At 43.3% G+C, this 18,627-nt stretch overlaps 1 protein-coding gene across 2 annotated transcripts in view; it reads left to right on the plus strand.

The window, feature by feature from the left end:
• The window catches only part of MAP6 (microtubule associated protein 6), a 38,264-nt gene that overhangs the window by 7,722 nt on the left and 11,915 nt on the right, over positions 1–18,627 (plus strand). The window contains exons 2-3 of one of the 2 annotated variants that reach the window (XM_058185595.1): positions 10,417–10,630; positions 16,964–17,853. In XM_058185595.1, coding sequence (XP_058041578.1) covers positions 10,417–10,630; positions 16,964–17,167 — 418 coding nt within the window. In that variant the 3' untranslated portion in view covers positions 17,168–17,853. Of the gene's footprint in view, positions 1–10,416; positions 10,631–16,963; positions 17,854–18,627 lie in introns of those variants that run through there. The other variant, XM_058185596.1, reaches the window with a different exon arrangement.

An 18,627-nucleotide genomic window follows, 5' to 3' on the forward strand; every position in this document is an offset into this window, starting at 1 on the left:
GGGTAAAAATTAAGCTAGGGTGGGGATGGAGGGAGAGGTTGAAGCTACACACAAGGCAACTTAATATCTGTGCAAGGAGTCCTCATTTAATGACCGGAAGCTTAGCAATGGCTCAAAATTACGAGGGATTCCCCCCCTCTCAGAAGGCACTTATGATTTGATTTTGAAGTTACGACGACCGCAGACATTTCCACACGATCACATCGTGGGGATTTGGCAGCCAGCCTACATTTATGGCTGTTTGCTGCATCCCGCAATAGTCACCCTGATTTTGAAGGGTTTTTTTTTGCTGGTTTCCAGCAATTATTTCCAGTTTCCAGCAAAAAGAGTCAGTTTGATCTAGTGGTTAAGGCACCAAGCTAGAAAGTGGGAAATCTTGAGTTCAAGTCCTGCTTTAGGTATGAAAGTGGCTATGTGATTTTGGGCCAATCACCAGGAGACAGTGAGTTCTAGTCCCGCCTTAGGCATGAAAGCCGGCTGGGTGACTTTGGGCCAATCACCAGGAGACGGTGAATTCTAGTCCCGCCTTAGGCATGAAAGCCAGCTGGAAGATTTTGCGCCAGTCACTCTCTCTCAGCTCAACCCACCTCACAGGGTTGTTGTGAGGAAAATAGGAGGAGAGAGGTCTGCTAGATAAATTTGCCACCTTGAATTATTTGCAAAAATAACAAAGGGTGGACATAAATAAACAAATAAATAAACGAATAAAACAACTGCTGGTTATTTATTTGTTTGTTTATTTATTTATTTATTTATCTTTCTATCTATCTATCTATCTATCTATCTATCTATCTATCTATCTATCTATCTATCTATCTATCTATCTATCTATCTGTCTGCTGGGGATAAGAAATAAATATAAAGACATACATACATACATACATACAGATACCTGCTGGATATAAGAATAAATAAATAAAACAAAACACGTGCTGGATATAAGAATAAATAAAATAAAATAAAATAAATAAATAAATACACCTGCTGGATATAAGAATAAATAAATAAAACAAAACACGTGCTGGATATAAGAATAAATAAAATAAAATAAATAAATAAATACACCTGCTGGATATAAGAATAAATAAATAAAACAAAACACGTGCTGGATATAAGAATAAATAAAATAAAATAAATAAATAAATACACCTGCTGGATATAAGAATAAATAAGTAAAACAAAACACGTGCTGGATATAAGAATCAATCAATCAATCAATCAATAAAACAAAAAAACAAAACACTTGTGGAAATGGATTCATTTAAGGGCCGCCATATTTGCTTAATGACTGTGGTATTCGCTTAACGTCCTCTGCAAAAAAAAAAAAAAAAAGGTCCTAAAATCAGGCGTGGTCCTGTGGTGACCCACTTAAGGAAATACAATCCCAAGCTCAGTGACGGTCGTACGTCGAGGACCCCCTGTAGAAGAAGTCATAAAGAGAGAAACGTTCATGCTAGAAAGCAGAGCCCATCAAAAAAAAGAAAAGAAAAGAAAAACCAAGCTTGAAGCTTTTGCGTTGAACAATGCAAAACTCGGGGGAATTGTCGCCTGATGCAATGGAGCTGCAAAAAATGACGTTGGTAACTGGGAGGACAATTATGGGGATGACTCGGCCAGATGTAAAGCCAAGATTAAAATACAGCGGCTGCTTCTAAAGTGGAAGAAATTTTCTACGTTAAATCACAGGGCTCTTTTCCCTGGTTGGGGAAGCCAAAAACAAAAAACACCCCATCAAATTTAGAATATTTTTCCAGGCTTGTGTGATTGTAAGTTAGCTATCTCTCTTATTTGGGGGTAGTATCAAATCAAATTGTGATTTTAATATACATTTTATCTGCCGTGTATTATTTTATTCCTGAATTTTTAACCGGATATTCCTGGAGGGTTTTTATTTGCTCTGGTCTCTGGTCTTTGACTGTAATACACTTGATTTGATTTGATTTGATTTGATTTGATTTGATTTGATTTGATTTGATTTGAAGCAGTAAAATATCTAGGGCTATGTTAGAAGATCCCCGGAGAAGTCAACCTGGAATTAAGGAGAAAGTTCCTAACAGTTAGAACAATTAACCAGTGGAACAGCTTGCCACCAGAAGTTGTGGGTGATCTGTGAGTTTTTTAAGAAGAGATTGGACAGCCACTTAACTGGAATGGTATAGGATTTCCTGCCTGAGTGGGGGGTTGGACTAGAAGACCTCCAAGGTCCCTTCCAGCTCTATTCTGATTGATTGATTGATTGATTGATTAAGTTTAGAAAGTTTTAGTTGCATGTGACACTTGGTGACAGTTGAGGAGTAAGTTGTGTTTTTTTGAACTACAGGTTCAAAAACTTGATTTACAGTAGCTCATTTAATGACCATTCAGAGTTACAACGCCACTGGAAAAAAAGGTGACTTACGACCGTTTTTCATACTTACCGTCCCATGGTCACGTGATCAAAATCCAGACCCTTGTCAACTGACTCGTATTTATGACCTTTGCAGCGTCACGGGGAAAAGCCCGATTCACTTTTCGACCGTGTGATTTACTTAAGAACTGTGGCAAGAGCAGTTGTTGTAAAACAGGGCAAAACTCACCCATGTCTCGCTTAGCAACAGACATTTTGGGCTCAGTTGCTGTCATAAGTCGAGGACTACACTTCAAGAGATTCTCACGTTTAATCATTCCCAACGAAAAAGACCGTTTTCAAAGCAGACATCTCCCCTACTGGGAGAAGCTACAACTGAGAGATCTCCTAGTGGCCTCCCGACCAAATACAAACCCAATTTGACCTCTGCTTAGATTTGCAGAACGATCCCAAGTATCTCCGTGAAAAAATACATAATCAGAAATCTGGGGAAACCAAATAACCGGATGGAAATATTTCATTCAGGTCACTTGGTTCTACAACTGGCTGGGGGAATTCTGGGAGTTGAAGTCCACACCTGAAAAGTTTAGTTCTACAGGTAAAGATGGCAGAAACTCGATTTCCCCCCCCCCTTGTTTCTAGGGGGGAAAAAATTGTGTTTAGATAGCCAAGAGCCACGCAAGAGTTTGAGCATTCTCTCTGTGTGTGAAATTCTGCTCTGTCCTCGCTCCCTTTCCACTCACAGACTTGTAGAGTCAAAGGGGGCTCTTGAGGCCATCAAGCCTGACCCCCTGCTCCATGCAGGAATCCCAACGTCTGTTTGCAAGGCCTGCCATCAATACGTAATTCTGCATCTCACGTTGTTCTGTCTCCTTCCCCACTTCAGACCCACGAGCTGGCCTTCAGCCAGTGGATTCCCGGCTCTTATCAGTCCTGGCAGAGAAATTGCAGCTGCCTGCCAAAGTTCAAACAAATGACTCAGGTAGCAAGACTTTCAGCTCTTTTTGAAACGGATCAGCTAAACTTTTGCTTCCCGTGGAGTGAGAGCAGTCCCAAAGCTCCTTATATATCCTTCCTTTTGATGATGCTGCCTCTCTAAACTTCTGAAGCGCAGGTCGATCCAAGCTTGATGATTATTATTATCAGCTGGGTCTGAAGGCGTAGCCTGGGGAAGGGAGGAATCAGGGGATGACGGCCTCATTACGTCCTCCGACTGGCCTGGTTCTGGCTCCTGGAGCCGGGCCAAAGGCATCGGTGCTCCCGAGGTAAGCCTTACCGGCCCTTCCCCCTCACTTTCAGAGTCACTTTCGGGCATGGGGCCAGGTTCGGGGGCTGGAGTCACAACACACCTAATCTCGGAATTGGGAAAGTTCTATTTGTAGGAACATCCCGTTCTTTCACAACTCCTGTTTTTCTCCTAGCTGAAAGTCCTCGGCTTAGTTTCTAATCCGCAGCTCATCCTTGTCACTGATCTTTGAACCGGGGCAATGTTCGAAACTGGGCGGAACGATAGAGGAGCATTTGGGCTAATCAGACACACACACACAGAGAGAGAAAAAAAAATAGAAATATTGTTTATTGTATAATTTTGAAAGGCCAACCTCTTAAACCCCTGTTGTGATTTTTATGCCTGTAGAAGAGCATATTTGTAGCTCAGGTTGAACTGCGGTATCCTTGGTGCTGTCTGAGCTTGGTGGTTTTCTTACAGACGTTTCATAACCCAACTAGGTAACATCATCAGTGCTAGGAGGGAGTGGGGGTTCCTCTCTGTTTATATACAAGTAGCTTGTTTGAAAAGAGCAAAACTCACTCCCTTCTAGCACTGATGATATTACCTAGTTGGGTCATGAAACGTCTGCAAGAAAACCACCAAGCTCAGAGAGCACCAAGGACCCCACAGCACCTCCTCCTCCACTCCCACTCTCTTTTAGCACTGATGATGTTACCTAGTTGGGTCATGAAACGTCTCGAAGAACACACCTGAGCTATGTGATTGATTGATTGATATATATTTTTTTTGCCCAAGTTAGCATTTGTATCTGCCCCGTGTGACTAATTTAAGAACTTCAGTGAACCGTTCAACACCTGTGCCAAGAAAGGTTGTAAAACTCACGTGATACATCTCTCGCTTAGCAATATAAATTGGTGAACTTAAGTCGAGAACTACCTATATAAGTATCCATATGAGCCTGAACCTCCTTTTTAAATATAGGGACAGCATTTTCTGGTGATCGGGCATTTGGACAGCCAATTAAACACGAGCCAGCCATGTGTGGCGCCAGCCAAAAAAGCCAACGCAATCCAAAATTGCATTAATAGGAGGATGCAATCAAGATCAAGGGAGGTCCTAACACCACTCTGTAAAGCCCTAGTAAGACCACACCTAGAGTCCTGCATCCAGTTTTGGTCGCCACACTGTAAAAAAGACATTGAGACTCTAGAAAGAGTGCAGAGAAGAGCAACCAGGATGATGAGGGGACTGGAGGCTAAAACATACGATGATCGGTTGCAGGAACTGGGCCTGGCTGGTCTAGTGAAGAGAAGGACCAGGGGAGACAGGAGAGCATCTTCCAATATTTGAGGGGCTGCCCCAGAGAGGAGGAAGGGGGTCAAGCTATTTTCCAAGGCACCTGAAGGCCAGACAAGGAACAATGGATGGAAACTGACCAAGGAGAGATTCAACCTGGGAATAAGGAGGAATTTCCTGACAGTGAGAACCATCAACCAGTGGAACAGAAGTTGCCTTTGGAAGTTGTGGGAGCTTCATCCCTGGAAGATTTCAAGAAGAGACCGGAGTGCCATCTGTCAGAAATGGTGCAGGGTCTCCTGCTTGAGCAGGGGGTTGGCTTAAATGACCTACGAGGTCCCTTCCAAGTCTGTTAATCTGTTAAATCTAAAATGATGAGGGGACTGGAGGCTAAAATATACGATGAACGGTTGCAGGAACTGGGCCTGGCTAGTCTAGGGAAGAGAAGGACCAGGGGAGGCAGGATAGCCGTCTTCTGATATTTGAGGGGCTGCAACAGAGAGGAGGGTGGGGTCATCTGCCATCTGTCAGAAATGGTGTAGGGTCTCCTGCTTGGGTTGGGGGTTGGACTAGATGACCTACAAGGTCCCTTCCAACTCTGTTATTTTTATTTTTTGCTTTTCTGTAAGATGCGTTCCAATCAGAAGAGCACGGAGGCTGTTTCGGGCCCAGCATAATTAAACCATTCATTTTTTTTCCAGTTCAGAGACATAGCAAATTATCCCTCGGAGAAGATCTTCTGTATTGCTGAATTAGTTCTAGCTCTTCTCTCATTGAACAGGCATGCTCGGATTATTTACGCACGTGAAGACAGAGGCGCCTGTCTCCCAGTGGATGAATAGGCATATTTTAACAGAATAGCACACAGTTGGAAGGGACCTTAGAGGTCTTCTAGTCCAACCCTCTCCTCAAGCAGGAAACCCTATACTGTTGATTTTTTTAAATTATTTATTACATTGATCTCCTGCCTGTCTCATAGAATAATATAAATATAAGGCTGGAAAGACCTTGGAAATCTTCTAGTCCAACTCCCTGCTTAGGCAGGAAATGTTATACCATCCTGGAGAAATGGTTGTCCAATCTCTTCTTTAAAAGCCTCCAGGAATGGAGCACCCAAAACTTCTGGTGGCAAGCTGTTCCTCTGGTTAATTGTTCTTACTGTTAGGAAGTTTCTCCTTAGTTTCCGGTTGCTTCTCTCCTTGATGAGTTTCCACCCGTTGCTTCTTGTGGTGCTTCGGTGTGGCGTTTCTCGCGGCCAGCGGGCTCGCCACGAAAGGGTCCGGGCAGTCCCCGCGCCGGACGGAGTGAGAACGAAGACACGGAGTCCAATTCTCCTCGGGGTGAACGAGCCCCGAGCTAGCTCGAGACAACCCTTTTATTAAGATTAGGGGTGGGTTACAGAAGGTAAGCAGGGGAGGTTACATATTAGCATATATTCAACATGTGAACACGTGACTGCAAGCACATCCACAAGCCTATGATTTTGGGAGAAAGCTCATGATTCTTGGGAGGAGTTTTGCCATGAGGTGGCTCTTTGTTCTCTGCTTATTGCCTACGTGGTACAGTTGCATAGCAATCTACACAGGCTACAAGGACATCACTCCCACAGTTACACTATTCATGCTACACATAGCAAACAGAAATACATCTTGAAACATCCTGGCTCTGCTTGTTAACAAATCTCATATAATTGTGTGTGGGAGCAACTTCTTTTGAAGCTCTGCGAAGTGAGCCTTATCGGAGAAGGAATGTTCTGTGGCTATCTCAAAGGTGTTGATATATTTACAGGCAAACATCTTTGCAACCTTGGCATCATATATGATTAAATAAATAAATAAATAATCAAACAGATTTCTGCTTACATGATAAAAATTTGCCAGACTTACCTATGCTGATATTTTGCACATAAGCAATTTCTCAAAACTTGCTCATGCTTATATTTGCACATAAGTAATTTTATAAACAATTTCATAAAGGGGTTCATATGGCGTAACATTCCGACACTTCGGAGACTAGGTTAGAATATAGAATAGAATAACAGAGTTGGAAGGGACCTTGGAGGTCTTCTAGTCCAACCCCCTGCTCAGGCAGAAAACCCTATCCCATTTCAGACAAATAAGTGGAACAACTTGCCTGCAGAAGTTGTAAATGCTCCAACACTGGAAATTTTTAAGAAAATGTTGGATAGCCATTTGTCTGAAATGGTGTAGGGCTTCCTGCCTGGGCAGGGGGTTGGACTAGAAGATCTCCAAGGTCCCTTCCAACTCTGTTGCTGTTGTTGTTGTTGTTATTGTTATTATAATAAATGGTTGTCCAATCTCTTATTAAAACCCTCCAGCGTTGGAGCACCCACAACTTCTGAAGGCAAGCTGTTCCACTGGTTTTTTCCAGTGTCGTCGTAACTTTGAGCGGTCACTAAACAAACTGCCGTAAGTCGAGAACCACCTGTAAATAGCAGAAAGGATTCCCTTGTAGGTCACGGGAGAAAATAGCAGCTCGCTGCCACAATGCATCTTCCGAAGTCAAATTAGTTGGGATTTGGACGGGGTACCACCAGGGGATCACAAAGTTGTAGGACGAGGAAACTTTTTGGACGCTGATCGGGGCAAATTGGGTTTTGCTTTTTTTGGCCATGAAAATGATGCACAGACACCAACAAATCTTTAACTTTGAAGCAGAATTTAACTCCAGCTATTCCTGACATTATAGGTAGTCCTTAACTTATGGCCCCAATTGAGCCCAAAATTTCCATTGCTAAGCAAGATAGTTGTTAAGTGAGTTTTGCCCCGGGTTATGACCATTTTTTTTTGCCACGGTTGTTAAGCGAATCACCACAGTTGTTAACTGAATCATGAGGCCATTAAACAAACCTGGCTGTTGTGTCTGCGCCCCCCGAGCCGGGCCTCCTGCCAGAAAGTGACTTGGAAAGTGAGGGGGAAGGGCCGCCAGGACTTACCTCGGGAGCACCGGCTTCCCTGGCTCAGCTCCAGGAGCCAGAAACAGGCCAGGTGGAGGAGATAATGAGGCCTCCGTCCCCTGACTCTTTCCCCCCCCCCAGGACACACCTCCATACCCAGCTGATGGCAATCAGGCCTGGCTGGACCCTAGGTTTCGTAGGCAGGAGAGGCGGGAACAACAGAAGCAGGGGTGGGGCAGGCTTAGAAAGTGCTGAGTCATGGAGCCACACCCCACAGGATATAAAAGCAGCAAGGGCTGCTGTGCCTCTTCGTAGCAGGCAAATCAACTGCTTAACTAAGAGTTGAAGTACTGTTTGTTGACTCATCAGCATCAAGGGAGATAACAGAGTCACTTGGCAGACGCTGGCTATTCTGCTGCCAGAGCTGATAGTGCCGGCTAATTAAGCCATCGCTCGGACGGAGGCAAAGGGGGACAGAACACTGGCTTCCCCCATGGACTTTGCTTGTCAGAAGGCTGGCTGGGAAGGTCACAAAAGAGGATCACGTGACCCCAGGACATTGCAACCGTCATAAGTACATGCCAGTTGCCCAGCGTCCGAATTTTGATCACGTGACCATGAGGAGGCTGCAACGGTCGTAAGTGTGAAAACAGGTCATCGGTCATTTTTTTCCCCCCAGTTCCGCTGTAACTTCGGTCACTAAAGAAATGGTCATAAGTCAAGGACTACCTCGTCCGAAAGGTGCTTTTTCCCCCCCCCAAGAGGCACAGACTGGACTTTCTGGGTTTTTTTCTTTTGAAGATGTTTCACTTCTCCTCCCAGAAGCTTCTTCGGCTCTGACTGCATGGTGGGGAATGGAAGGATTGATATTCCTTGCAGGCAGCTGCTCATTTGCATCCTTTTAGTTAGAGGGTCCTTGAGGCCACTTGGAGGTTCGTCTATGTCCCCAGGATCACCTGAGTAATGCCTTAAATCAGGGGTGAAATGTAAAATTTGTTACTACCGGTTCTGTGGGCGTGGCTTGATGTGGGCGGGGTGTAATGTGACTGGGTGGGCGTGGCCAGCTTTTTAAAAAATTATTTTTAAAAGCATTTTTTCTACACCTTCTTCCGCTGAAGAGGTTGTTAAAAAAATGCTTTTAAAAGGCTCCTCTGGCGATCCCAGCTGAGTTGCCTAATCGTCAAGAGGCTTTTCTTTTAAAAGTTTTTTTTTTTTGGCCTTTAAAAGAAAAAAAAAAACAACCTCTGACGATCAGGCAACTCAGCTGGGATCGCCAGAGGAGCCTTTTAAAAGCATTTTTTCTACAACCTCTTCCGCCGAAGAGGTTGTAGAAAAAATGCTTTTAAAAGCCTCTGAGGATCAGGCAACTCAGCTGGGATTGCCAGAGGAGCCTTTTAAAAGCATTTTTTTAAAAAAATTATTTATTATTTGAATTTTTATACCGCCCTATCTCCCAAAGGACTCAGGGCGGTTCACAGCCTTATAAAAACATAAGAATAAATACAAGTTAAAACAACAGTTAAAAAACTTATTACATTAGGCCGAATTTTAAAACTATCGTTAAAATAATACAAAACCCCATTTAAAACTAACTTTAAAACTAAACTCTAGGCCAGCCCCGCACAAATAAAGAGGTTTCTGCATTTCTTTGGCCGAAGAGATTTTAAAAGCCTCTGATGATCCCCACGAGGTCAACCACAGCCCTGATGCGGCCCTGAATGAAATTGAGTTTGACATCCCTGCTCTCAAAAGGATGCAAATTTATTTTATTTTTATTTTATTTATTTATTTTGTCACACAGTATATATACGCATAAGCATGAAATAATTATACAACATATAAGCATATATACAAGTATGAGTATGTAATAACTATATTAATTGGATATAATGAAAGAAAACAATAGGACAGGAACGGTAGGCACGCTTGTGCTCTTATGCACGCCCCTTACAGACCTCTTAGGAATGGGGTGAGGTCAATAGTAGAGAGTTTTTGGTTGAAGCTTTGGGGATTTTGGGAAGAGACCACAGAGTCAGGTAGTGTATTCCAAGCGTTAACAACTCTGTTACTGAAGTCATATTTTCTGCAATCAAGATTGGAGCGGTTAACATTAAACCTAAATCTATTGTGTGCACATGTATTGTTGCAGTTGAAGCTGAAGTAGTCTTTGACAGGAAGGACGTTGTAATAGATGATTCTATGAGTTAAACTCAGGTCATGTCGAAGGCGGCGGAGTTCTAAATTTTCTAAACCCCAGGATTTCAAGTCTGGTGGCATAAGGTATTTTGTTGTGATCAGAGGAGTGGAGAACTCTTCTTGTAAAATATTTCTGGACACGCTCAATTGTGTTGATGTCAGAAATGCGGTATGGGTTCCAGACCAAGCTGCCTGCAAGGAATATCAATCCTTCCATTCCCCACCGTCCAGTCCGAAGCTTCTGGGAGGAGAAGCGAAACGTCTTCAAAAGAAAACACAAGGAAGTCCAGTTGCCTCCTGAAAAAAAGGCACCTTTGGGATAACCATGACCTGGATGATGGAGAATCTCTACAGACTCAAGGACTACCTTATATCGTGGGGGAGGTTATTCTATTTCCTGTTCTCTTTCTACTTTTCTGCTCCCTCCAGAAATGAATTTCGGCCGTGGACGGACATCAGACCGGTGAGAGCTGTCAAAGCCAAATCCCAATACGAGCCTCCAGACGAGAAAATCAGTCACCAGACAAGCTACAGTACCCAGTTCACTGTCGAAGGAGCAAAGCTCGGCCCGCCAGATAACAAATACCTAGAGCGCCGAAGGATACGCACTCTCTATAAAGAGCCCCTGAAAGAATCTCCAAAGGTAAGGATGGGAGCGGGGAGGCCCAGATACCATCACCGACATTCAACCATCCTCAGGAGATCATAGCTTGTTTTCAGACCCATGTGCAGGAGCTGTTCCTTTGGGCATGCAGCGTCACAGCACACATCCAAAAGGGGCAAGGCAAGCATTGTGACACCGTGAAGTAGTTTGTTTTTTCCTCTCCTTTCCTTATATACTGGAGAGAAAGGGATCACAAGAGAGTAAGTAGGTACACCACATGGATTTTTTCCCCTCTTTACCCTCCTCATAGAATGGAGTGATTGGAGAGAAAAGGATCACAAGAGAGTAAGTAGGAACACCACGTGGATTTTTTTTTCCTCTTTACCCTCCTCATAGAATGGAGTGATTGGAGAGAAAGGGATTGCAAGAGAGTAAGTAGGTACACCACTTGGATTTCCTCCCCCTTTACCCTCCTCATAGAATGGAGTGATTGGAGAGAAAGGGATTGCAAGAGAGTAAGTAGGTACACCACTTGGATTTTCCCCCCTTTACCCTCCTCATAAAATGGAGTGATTGGAGAGAAAGGGATCAAAAGAGAGTAAGTAGGTACACCACGTGATTTTTTTCTCCCTTTACCCTCCTCACAGAATGGAGTGATTGGAGAGAAAGGGATCACAAGAAAGTAAGTAGGTACACCACGTGGATTTTTCTCCCTTTACCCTACTTATAGAATGAAGTGATTGGAGAGAAAGGGATCACAAGAGAGTAAGTAGGTACACCACGTGGATTTTTTTTTTCCTCTTTACCCTCCTCATAGAATGGAGTGATTGGAGAGAAAGGGATCGCAAGAGAGTAAGAAGGCCCCACCATGGGAACATGCTGGGCTGTTTGCATGGTGAGCTTGTGGCTGCCGTACCAGCGCATTGCTTTTGATGTGTATCTGCATGGCCCTGCCTGTGAATGCTACTGCTGAAAGATTGGGGAACTGGAATCTGAAATATAAAGGACTCAAAGCTAAGTGAGCTTTTTGCAGATTAGAAAAATGGAAAGAGATTATTTATCTAGTTTATTTTTTTTTTCATCTGTCTGATTACCTTCCTCAGCCATTCTCATCTCTCCTACAATACATATTAATATATAGGAAGACTTTGCTTACTTACTGCCTTGTTCAGCAATTGTTCGAATGGTGCTGGGAAAAAAATAACTTTATGACCAAGGCCTGCATTTATGACCTTCACAGCATCCCTCAAAGACATGATTACCAATACATAATTGTTTAATAGTTAATATACCTTCCCCTCCCCCCCACCTCATTCTCCAACATTTCAGAGTGGAAGGTTGGAGAAAAAAGGATTGGAAGAGAGGAGGCAGGCATATCGTGGAAACACATCAGAAGCGAAGTGCTGGCAGTCTGCCTGCTTACTCTCTTGCAATCCCTTTCTCTCCAATCTCTCTGCTCTACGCAAAGGGGAGAGAATCCTTAACAGGTCAGACTGAGTAGAGATTATAGAAATTATAATATAATATAATATAACAACAGAGTTGGAAGGGACCTTGGAGATCTTCTAGTCCAACCCCCCTGCCCAGGCAGGAAATCCTACACCATCTCAGTCAGATAGTTATCCAACATTTTCTTAAAAATTTCCAGTGCTGGAGCATTCACAACTTCTGCAGGCAAGTCGTTCCACTTATTAATTGTTCTAACTGTCAGGAAATTCCTCCTTAGTTCTAAGTTGCTTCTTTCCTTGATCAGTTTCCACCCATTGCTTCTTGTTCTACCCTCAGGTGCTTTGGAGAACAGCCCGACTCCCTCTTCTTTGTGGCAGCCCCTGAGATATTGGAACACAGCTATCATGTCTCCCCTAGTCCTCCTTTTCATTAAACTAGACATACCCAGTTCCTGCAACCGTTCTTCATATGTTTTAGCCTCCAGTTCCCTAATCATCTTTGTTGCTCTTCTCTGCACTCTTTCTAGAGTAAATTGTTTGACACCCCCACCCCCTCGCAGAGGGGACAGAAACGGAAAGAATTATCCGTATGCACTTTTTACAATGAAATTCACTTTTCAAACTGCAGAATAGGACACATATTTTCCTGGTTTGAAACTGGGGGAAAAAAAATAATTATGCTGGAACAGCTTCAGATTTTTTTTCTCCTGTGCCTGAAAGATTCAATTTTCACTCAGTTTGCGCTCAGTCTAAATCTGCTAAACATTGGTGGGTAATCCAGTTCAAAATCTGTCTGCAAGGTAGCCCAATCCTCTTGCCACACAGTCAGGAGGTTGTGAGTTCAATCCTAGGTAGAGGCAGATGTAGGGTCACCTGCTTGGGCAGCGGGTTGGACTAGATGACCTGCAAGGTCCCTTCCAACTCTGTAAATCTGTTTACTGTTCTTTGCAACTGAGCATTTGGGCTGCAATGAGGAAGACTTGTTCAGTGCGCTAAAGAGTGATTTTATGCTCTGCCGTAGGGATGAAAAAATGTTTAGAATGTACAGTGTTGTACAACAGCATTGTTTTCAACCTACAGTAGTGGCCAAAATTGTGGAAACCTTTTGGGAAAAGTGCATTTTCTAAAACTAGCTAATAACACCACTTTTTTTTTTTTTTTTGGAGTAGTACCATAAAATGGTATATCATTGGAAAGATACTTGAATCAAGAATGTCATGCAAGAACTTTTATGAAGGATTTGCTATTAGAAGAGCAGTTACAGTAGAAAGAAGAAAAGGGAAACACGTAGAAAAAATGAACTATACAAAAATGATCACCATAGAAAAAAGAGATCTACAAAAATGATCCCCATGTCAGTTAATACTTAGTTGGGTAACCTTTAGAGTGAATTAGGGCCTTACAACATCTTCCCATGGAGTGAACCAAGTCTTTTAGTTCTGCAGCTGTTATAATGTGAAACCAAGATTGAATGATGGCTTCTAATTAACTGAGTTTTATTTCTGGGTCGCTTCTGACTAACCAGTTTTTTTCGTCGGCTCCATAAATTTTCCATTGGGTGAAGGTCTGGGCAATTCCCAGGCCATTCCAGCAGTGGAATAGGATTCTCTTGAAACTCCCCCCCCCCAAAAAAGTGGTGTTATCAAACCTCAAAAATACACTTTTCCCAAAAGGATTCCACAATCTTTGTGGGCCTCTGGTGGCTCAGACTGCTAAGACAGTCTGTTATTAACACAGCTGCTTGCAATTACTGCAGGTTCAAGTCCCACCAGGCCCAACGTTGACTCAGCCTTCCATCCTTTATAAGGTAGGTAAAATGAGGACCCAGATTGTTGGGGGCAATAAAGTTGACTTTGTATATAATATACAAACGAATGAAGACTATTGCTTAACATAGTGTAAGCCGCCCTGAGTCTTCGGAGAAGGGCAGGATATAAATGCAAATAAAAAAAAATAAAAAAAATTTGGCCACAACTATAGGCACCTTTAAAATGGGTGGACTTCAACTCTCAGAATTCTTCCTCTAACCATGCTTACTGGGGAATTCTGGGAATTGTAGTTCACCCACCTTAAACGTCGCCTATGTTTGTGAAACACCAATCTACAATAACGTTACAGTGGGTGAGTTTTAAAGCAGGACGAAGCATCCAATCCATGGACCGCATGCGACACCCACCCACGCCCCGGCACCCCATTTAAACATCCTAGCGCCCCGAGATTGCACGATTGCCGTTCCGTGGGCAAAATAACCCCGTTTGGTCTCTGCAGCACTTCGCTTTGGGGGATTTTTAAAATTAGAAATTGCAGATCGATGTCCCATCTCCAACTTTTAATCCCCAACCTCTCAAGAAAGTTACAAATATCCCCCCAATTTTTTTTTTTAGGGTGGGTAGTTTTAAGGGTAAAAATAACAACTTTGTTTTTTAGGGCAGACTCTGGCTTTCATTCTGCCTCTCAAAGAGAAGACGTAGAAAGCTAGGCACCCAAAACACGTTGATTGTTGGTTAAGAGAATCAAGATGGCAGTCCATGATGGTGGAATAGAAATTTTAGGTGCCACTGTGGGGGTCCTCTGGATCAGGGGTCTCCAACCTGATATGAGCCAGCAGTGTGCAGCAGCTGCTAAAAAAGCCAACACAGTTCTGGGCTGCATAAACAGAGGGATAGAATCAAGATCACATGAAGTGTTAGTGCCACTTTATAATGCCTTGGTAAGGCCACACTTGGAATATTGCATCCAGTTTTGGTCGCCACGATGTAAAAAAGATGTTTAGACTCTAGAAAGAGTGCAGAGAAGAGCAACAAAGATGATTAGGGGACTGGAGGCTAAAACATACAAAGAACGGTTGCAGGAACTGGATATGTCTAGTTTAATAAAAAGAAGGACTAGGGGAGACATGATAGCAGTGTTCCAATATCTCAGGGGCTCCCACAAAGAAGATTTGGGGGTCAAGCTATTCTCCAAAGCACCTGAGGGTAGAACAAGAAGCAGTGGATAGAAACTAACCAAGGAGAGAAGCAACTTAGAGCTAAGGAGAAATTTCTTGACAGTTAGAACAATTAATAAGTGGAACGACTTGCCTGCCGAAGTTGTAAATGCCCGAACACTGGGAATTTTTAAAAAGATGTTGGATCACCATCTGACTGAGATGGTGTAGGGTTTCCTGCCTGGGCAGGGGGTTGGACTAGAAGGCCTCCAAGGTCCCTTCCAACTCTGTTATTCCAACCTTGGCAACTTTAAAAAGCTGGCTGAGGAATTCTGGGAGTTGAAGTCCACAAGTTTTAAAGTTGCCAAGGTTGGAGACCCCTGCTCTGGATGGCCATTTGCCCAAGGTGCGCTGAGCAGGAGGTTAGACTTAAATGACCTCTTAAGGTCATTTCCAAGGCTAGGATTTAGTGTGGGGCTCTGCATTATAGTTTCCCCGTTGAGTTAGAACCATGATGGCGAACCTTTTCGACACCAAGTGCCCAAACTGGGATGCACTGCATGTACGTGTCCTGGAGAGCTGGAAACCCAAAGACCAGCTGGCTGGCATGTGCATGTCTGTTTTTGGGCCATTTTCTGGCCATTTTCAGGCCTGTTTTCAGGCTGTTTTTTTGGGCCTAAAACAGCCTAAAAACAGCTGGAAAAAGGCCTGAAAACTGCCGGAAAACAGCTGGAAAATAGCCGGAAAACAGCCTTGAGCACCGAAACATTCCGCCATCTTTTTGGGCGTGGGGTGACTTTGGGGTGACCCCCCCGACTTTGCCCATTCTCCGGGCACTTCTGTTGGCTCTTTTTCCCCCCACTTTTTTTATTTTTTTAACAAAAAAGAACAACAATACATAACATACATTGACATAAAGCATATATGCCTTCTGTACACCAGCTTCGTTTCCTTATTCTTCTCATATTTACATCCTTATTCCCACCCTCGTTTCTTTTAATTGTACTTTTCTTTTTTGTCCCATTCTCTCTTATTTCTTTTTTCTATCTATCTATCCTTCTAACTATTCATTTTCTTTCATGCATTGCCATTTTATATACATACATACATATATACACACACATACATATATATAGACTTCGTCGAAACGTCGCCAAGACACTTCCAATTTTACACGGGAGAAAACCCGAACAACCAAAGACCTATATACAAACACCCGTGAAAACCTCAGAAAACAAATATATATATATATATATATATATATATATATATGTGTGTGTGTGTGTGTGTGTGTGTGTGTGTGTGTGTGTGTGTGTGTCATCTTCAGCTTCAGCTTCCATTGCTCCCAGAAGCACGAAGCTGAAGCCTGAAGATGACGAATGAGACTTCGTCGAAACGTCGCCAAGACACTTCCAATTTTACACGGGAGAAAACCCGAATCCAGCCAATTATACAATTTGTTCCATATTATGTAGTATTCCGACTCTTCTTTTTCTTTTAACTCCTTTGATAGTTTGTCCATCTCAGCACATTCCAAGATTTTGTTTATCACCTCCTCCTCCGTTGGTATATTCTCGTTTTTCCATTTCTGTGCGTAAGCTATTCTGGCTGCTGTTATTATATATAAAATTAAGTGTCCTATTTCCTTACTATATTTTGTGTTGAATATTCCCAACAGGAAGGTCTCTGGTCTCCAGTCTATGTGTTGATTAGTTATTTCTTCCAGCCACTTTTTAATTTTAACCCAGAATTTTTTCGCTGTTGGGCATGTCCACCACGTATGGTAATACGTTCCGTATATCTGTTGACACATCCAACATAGTGCTATTTGGGTACATCTTGGCAAGCCTTGCAGGGGGAAGGTGCGATCTGTAAAACATTTTCAACTGGTTTTTCTTGAATGCCGCTGACTTTGTCATTTTTATATTTGTTTTCCACATTTTTTCCCCATTTCTCCAATTCTGTATTGTATCTGAAATCTTTTGCCCGTTTGACCAGGTGGAGAAGCCCAGCCCTCAGCCTTCTAAGCCAAAAAAGACGACCCCAAGCCATAAATCTGTGAAAAAGCCCAAAGATAAGCAGATGGCGTCTAGCAGGGCATCGAAAAAGAAGAGCCCAGAGACTCCCAGTAGAACAGCTACGGCCGAGGACAAGGAGAAAAGTAAAGAAATTAACAATAAGTTGGCCGAAGCTAAAGAGTGATTCACTGCAGTTACTTGCTGTTTTTTCCTGTCTCTCTCTCTGTTTATTTCTCCTTCTTCCCTTCCTCCTTTCCTTCCTTCTCTACACTCTTCTTCTTTCCTTCCTTCCCTTCCTTTCTTCTCCTTTCCTGTCCCCTCCTTCCTTCCTTCCTTCCCCGCTCCCCTTCCTCTCTTCACACTCTCTTCCCTTTTTCCTTCTTTTCCTCTCTCCTTCCTTCCTTCCTTCTACACTCTTCCTTCCGTCTTCCTTCCCTTCCTTTCTTCTCCTCTCCTCTCCTGTCCTTCCTTCCTTCCTTCCCCCTCCCTTCCCCTCCCTTTCTTCTCCATACTCTCTTCCCTTCTTCCCTCCCCTCCTTCCCTTCCTCTCTCTCTCTCCCTTCCTTCCCCTTTCCTTTCTTCTTCCTTCCTTCCATCCTTCCTTCCCCCCTCCCGTTCTTCTCTTCTCCAAACTCCCTTCCCTTCCCTTCCCTTCCTTCCTTCCTTCCGTCCTTCCTCCCTTCCTCCCTTCCTCCCTTCCCACAAAATTAATTAGAGACTTCTAAATCAGCTTATGCTCTGGCTGTATTAGAAGCTCATTCCGTGTTGGGTTTTTAAGGAGATTAAAAACCTCCTTTAAGCATGTGAGGAGGGAATAGCGCACTTCTCTAAACGTGCACGAGGATTTTAAGCAGAAAGGTGGGAGCGGAGCCGGAGGTGTCTTCACCTTAAAAGTTACGAAACGTGGGTGGCTGTATTTGCTTCTAAAACTCACGAAGCTGGCTGGGTTATAGGCAGGAAGGGTTCGGGGATGGGGGGGGGGAGGAGAAGAGGCAGGCGTTTTTCAAAAGTAAGCAAAATGGGGTATTTCCAACCCTCTTAAAAGCAAATCAAAAACTGACTTTGCAGATTGTTGAAAGACAATCCTTAGCCAGCATCAGCATCATCTTATTCCAGAGGTCTTCAAACTTGGCCGCTTTAAGACTTGTGGACTTCAGCTCCCAGAATTTCTCCAGCCAGCATAGCTGGCTGGAGAATTCTGGGAGTTGAAGTCCACAAGTCTTAAAGCGGCCAAGTTTGAAGCCCCCTGTTTTATTCATTCAACATGAAACTCAGTCAACTGAATGTTTAAAACTGCGTTCACAAATACCATTGACTGGCGCTGATGGTTAATATGGGTTGCTGCCAGCATCCTAGGTATCAACCAAGTATCTCCATAAAATACGTATAATAATAATAATATTATTTGAAATGGTATGGTGCAGACTCTTTGCTTGACAGTACCATACCCAGTATAATAATCTACCCACACAAAATAAGAAATACAGGGACCCAGTGAGCCCCAAAATATCTGTTGCTGTGCGAAGCATTGACTGAGTTTTGCTCCCTTTGACCAGCTTTCGTGCCACGGTTGTTAAATGAACCGTTGCACTTGTTAAGCTAGTCCCGCGGTTGTTAAGTGAATCGGGCTCCCCCGCCCCCATT

Source organism: Ahaetulla prasina, chromosome 5 (genome assembly GCF_028640845.1).
Source record: "Ahaetulla prasina isolate Xishuangbanna chromosome 5, ASM2864084v1, whole genome shotgun sequence".
Taxonomy (NCBI): domain Eukaryota; kingdom Metazoa; phylum Chordata; class Lepidosauria; order Squamata; family Colubridae; genus Ahaetulla; species Ahaetulla prasina.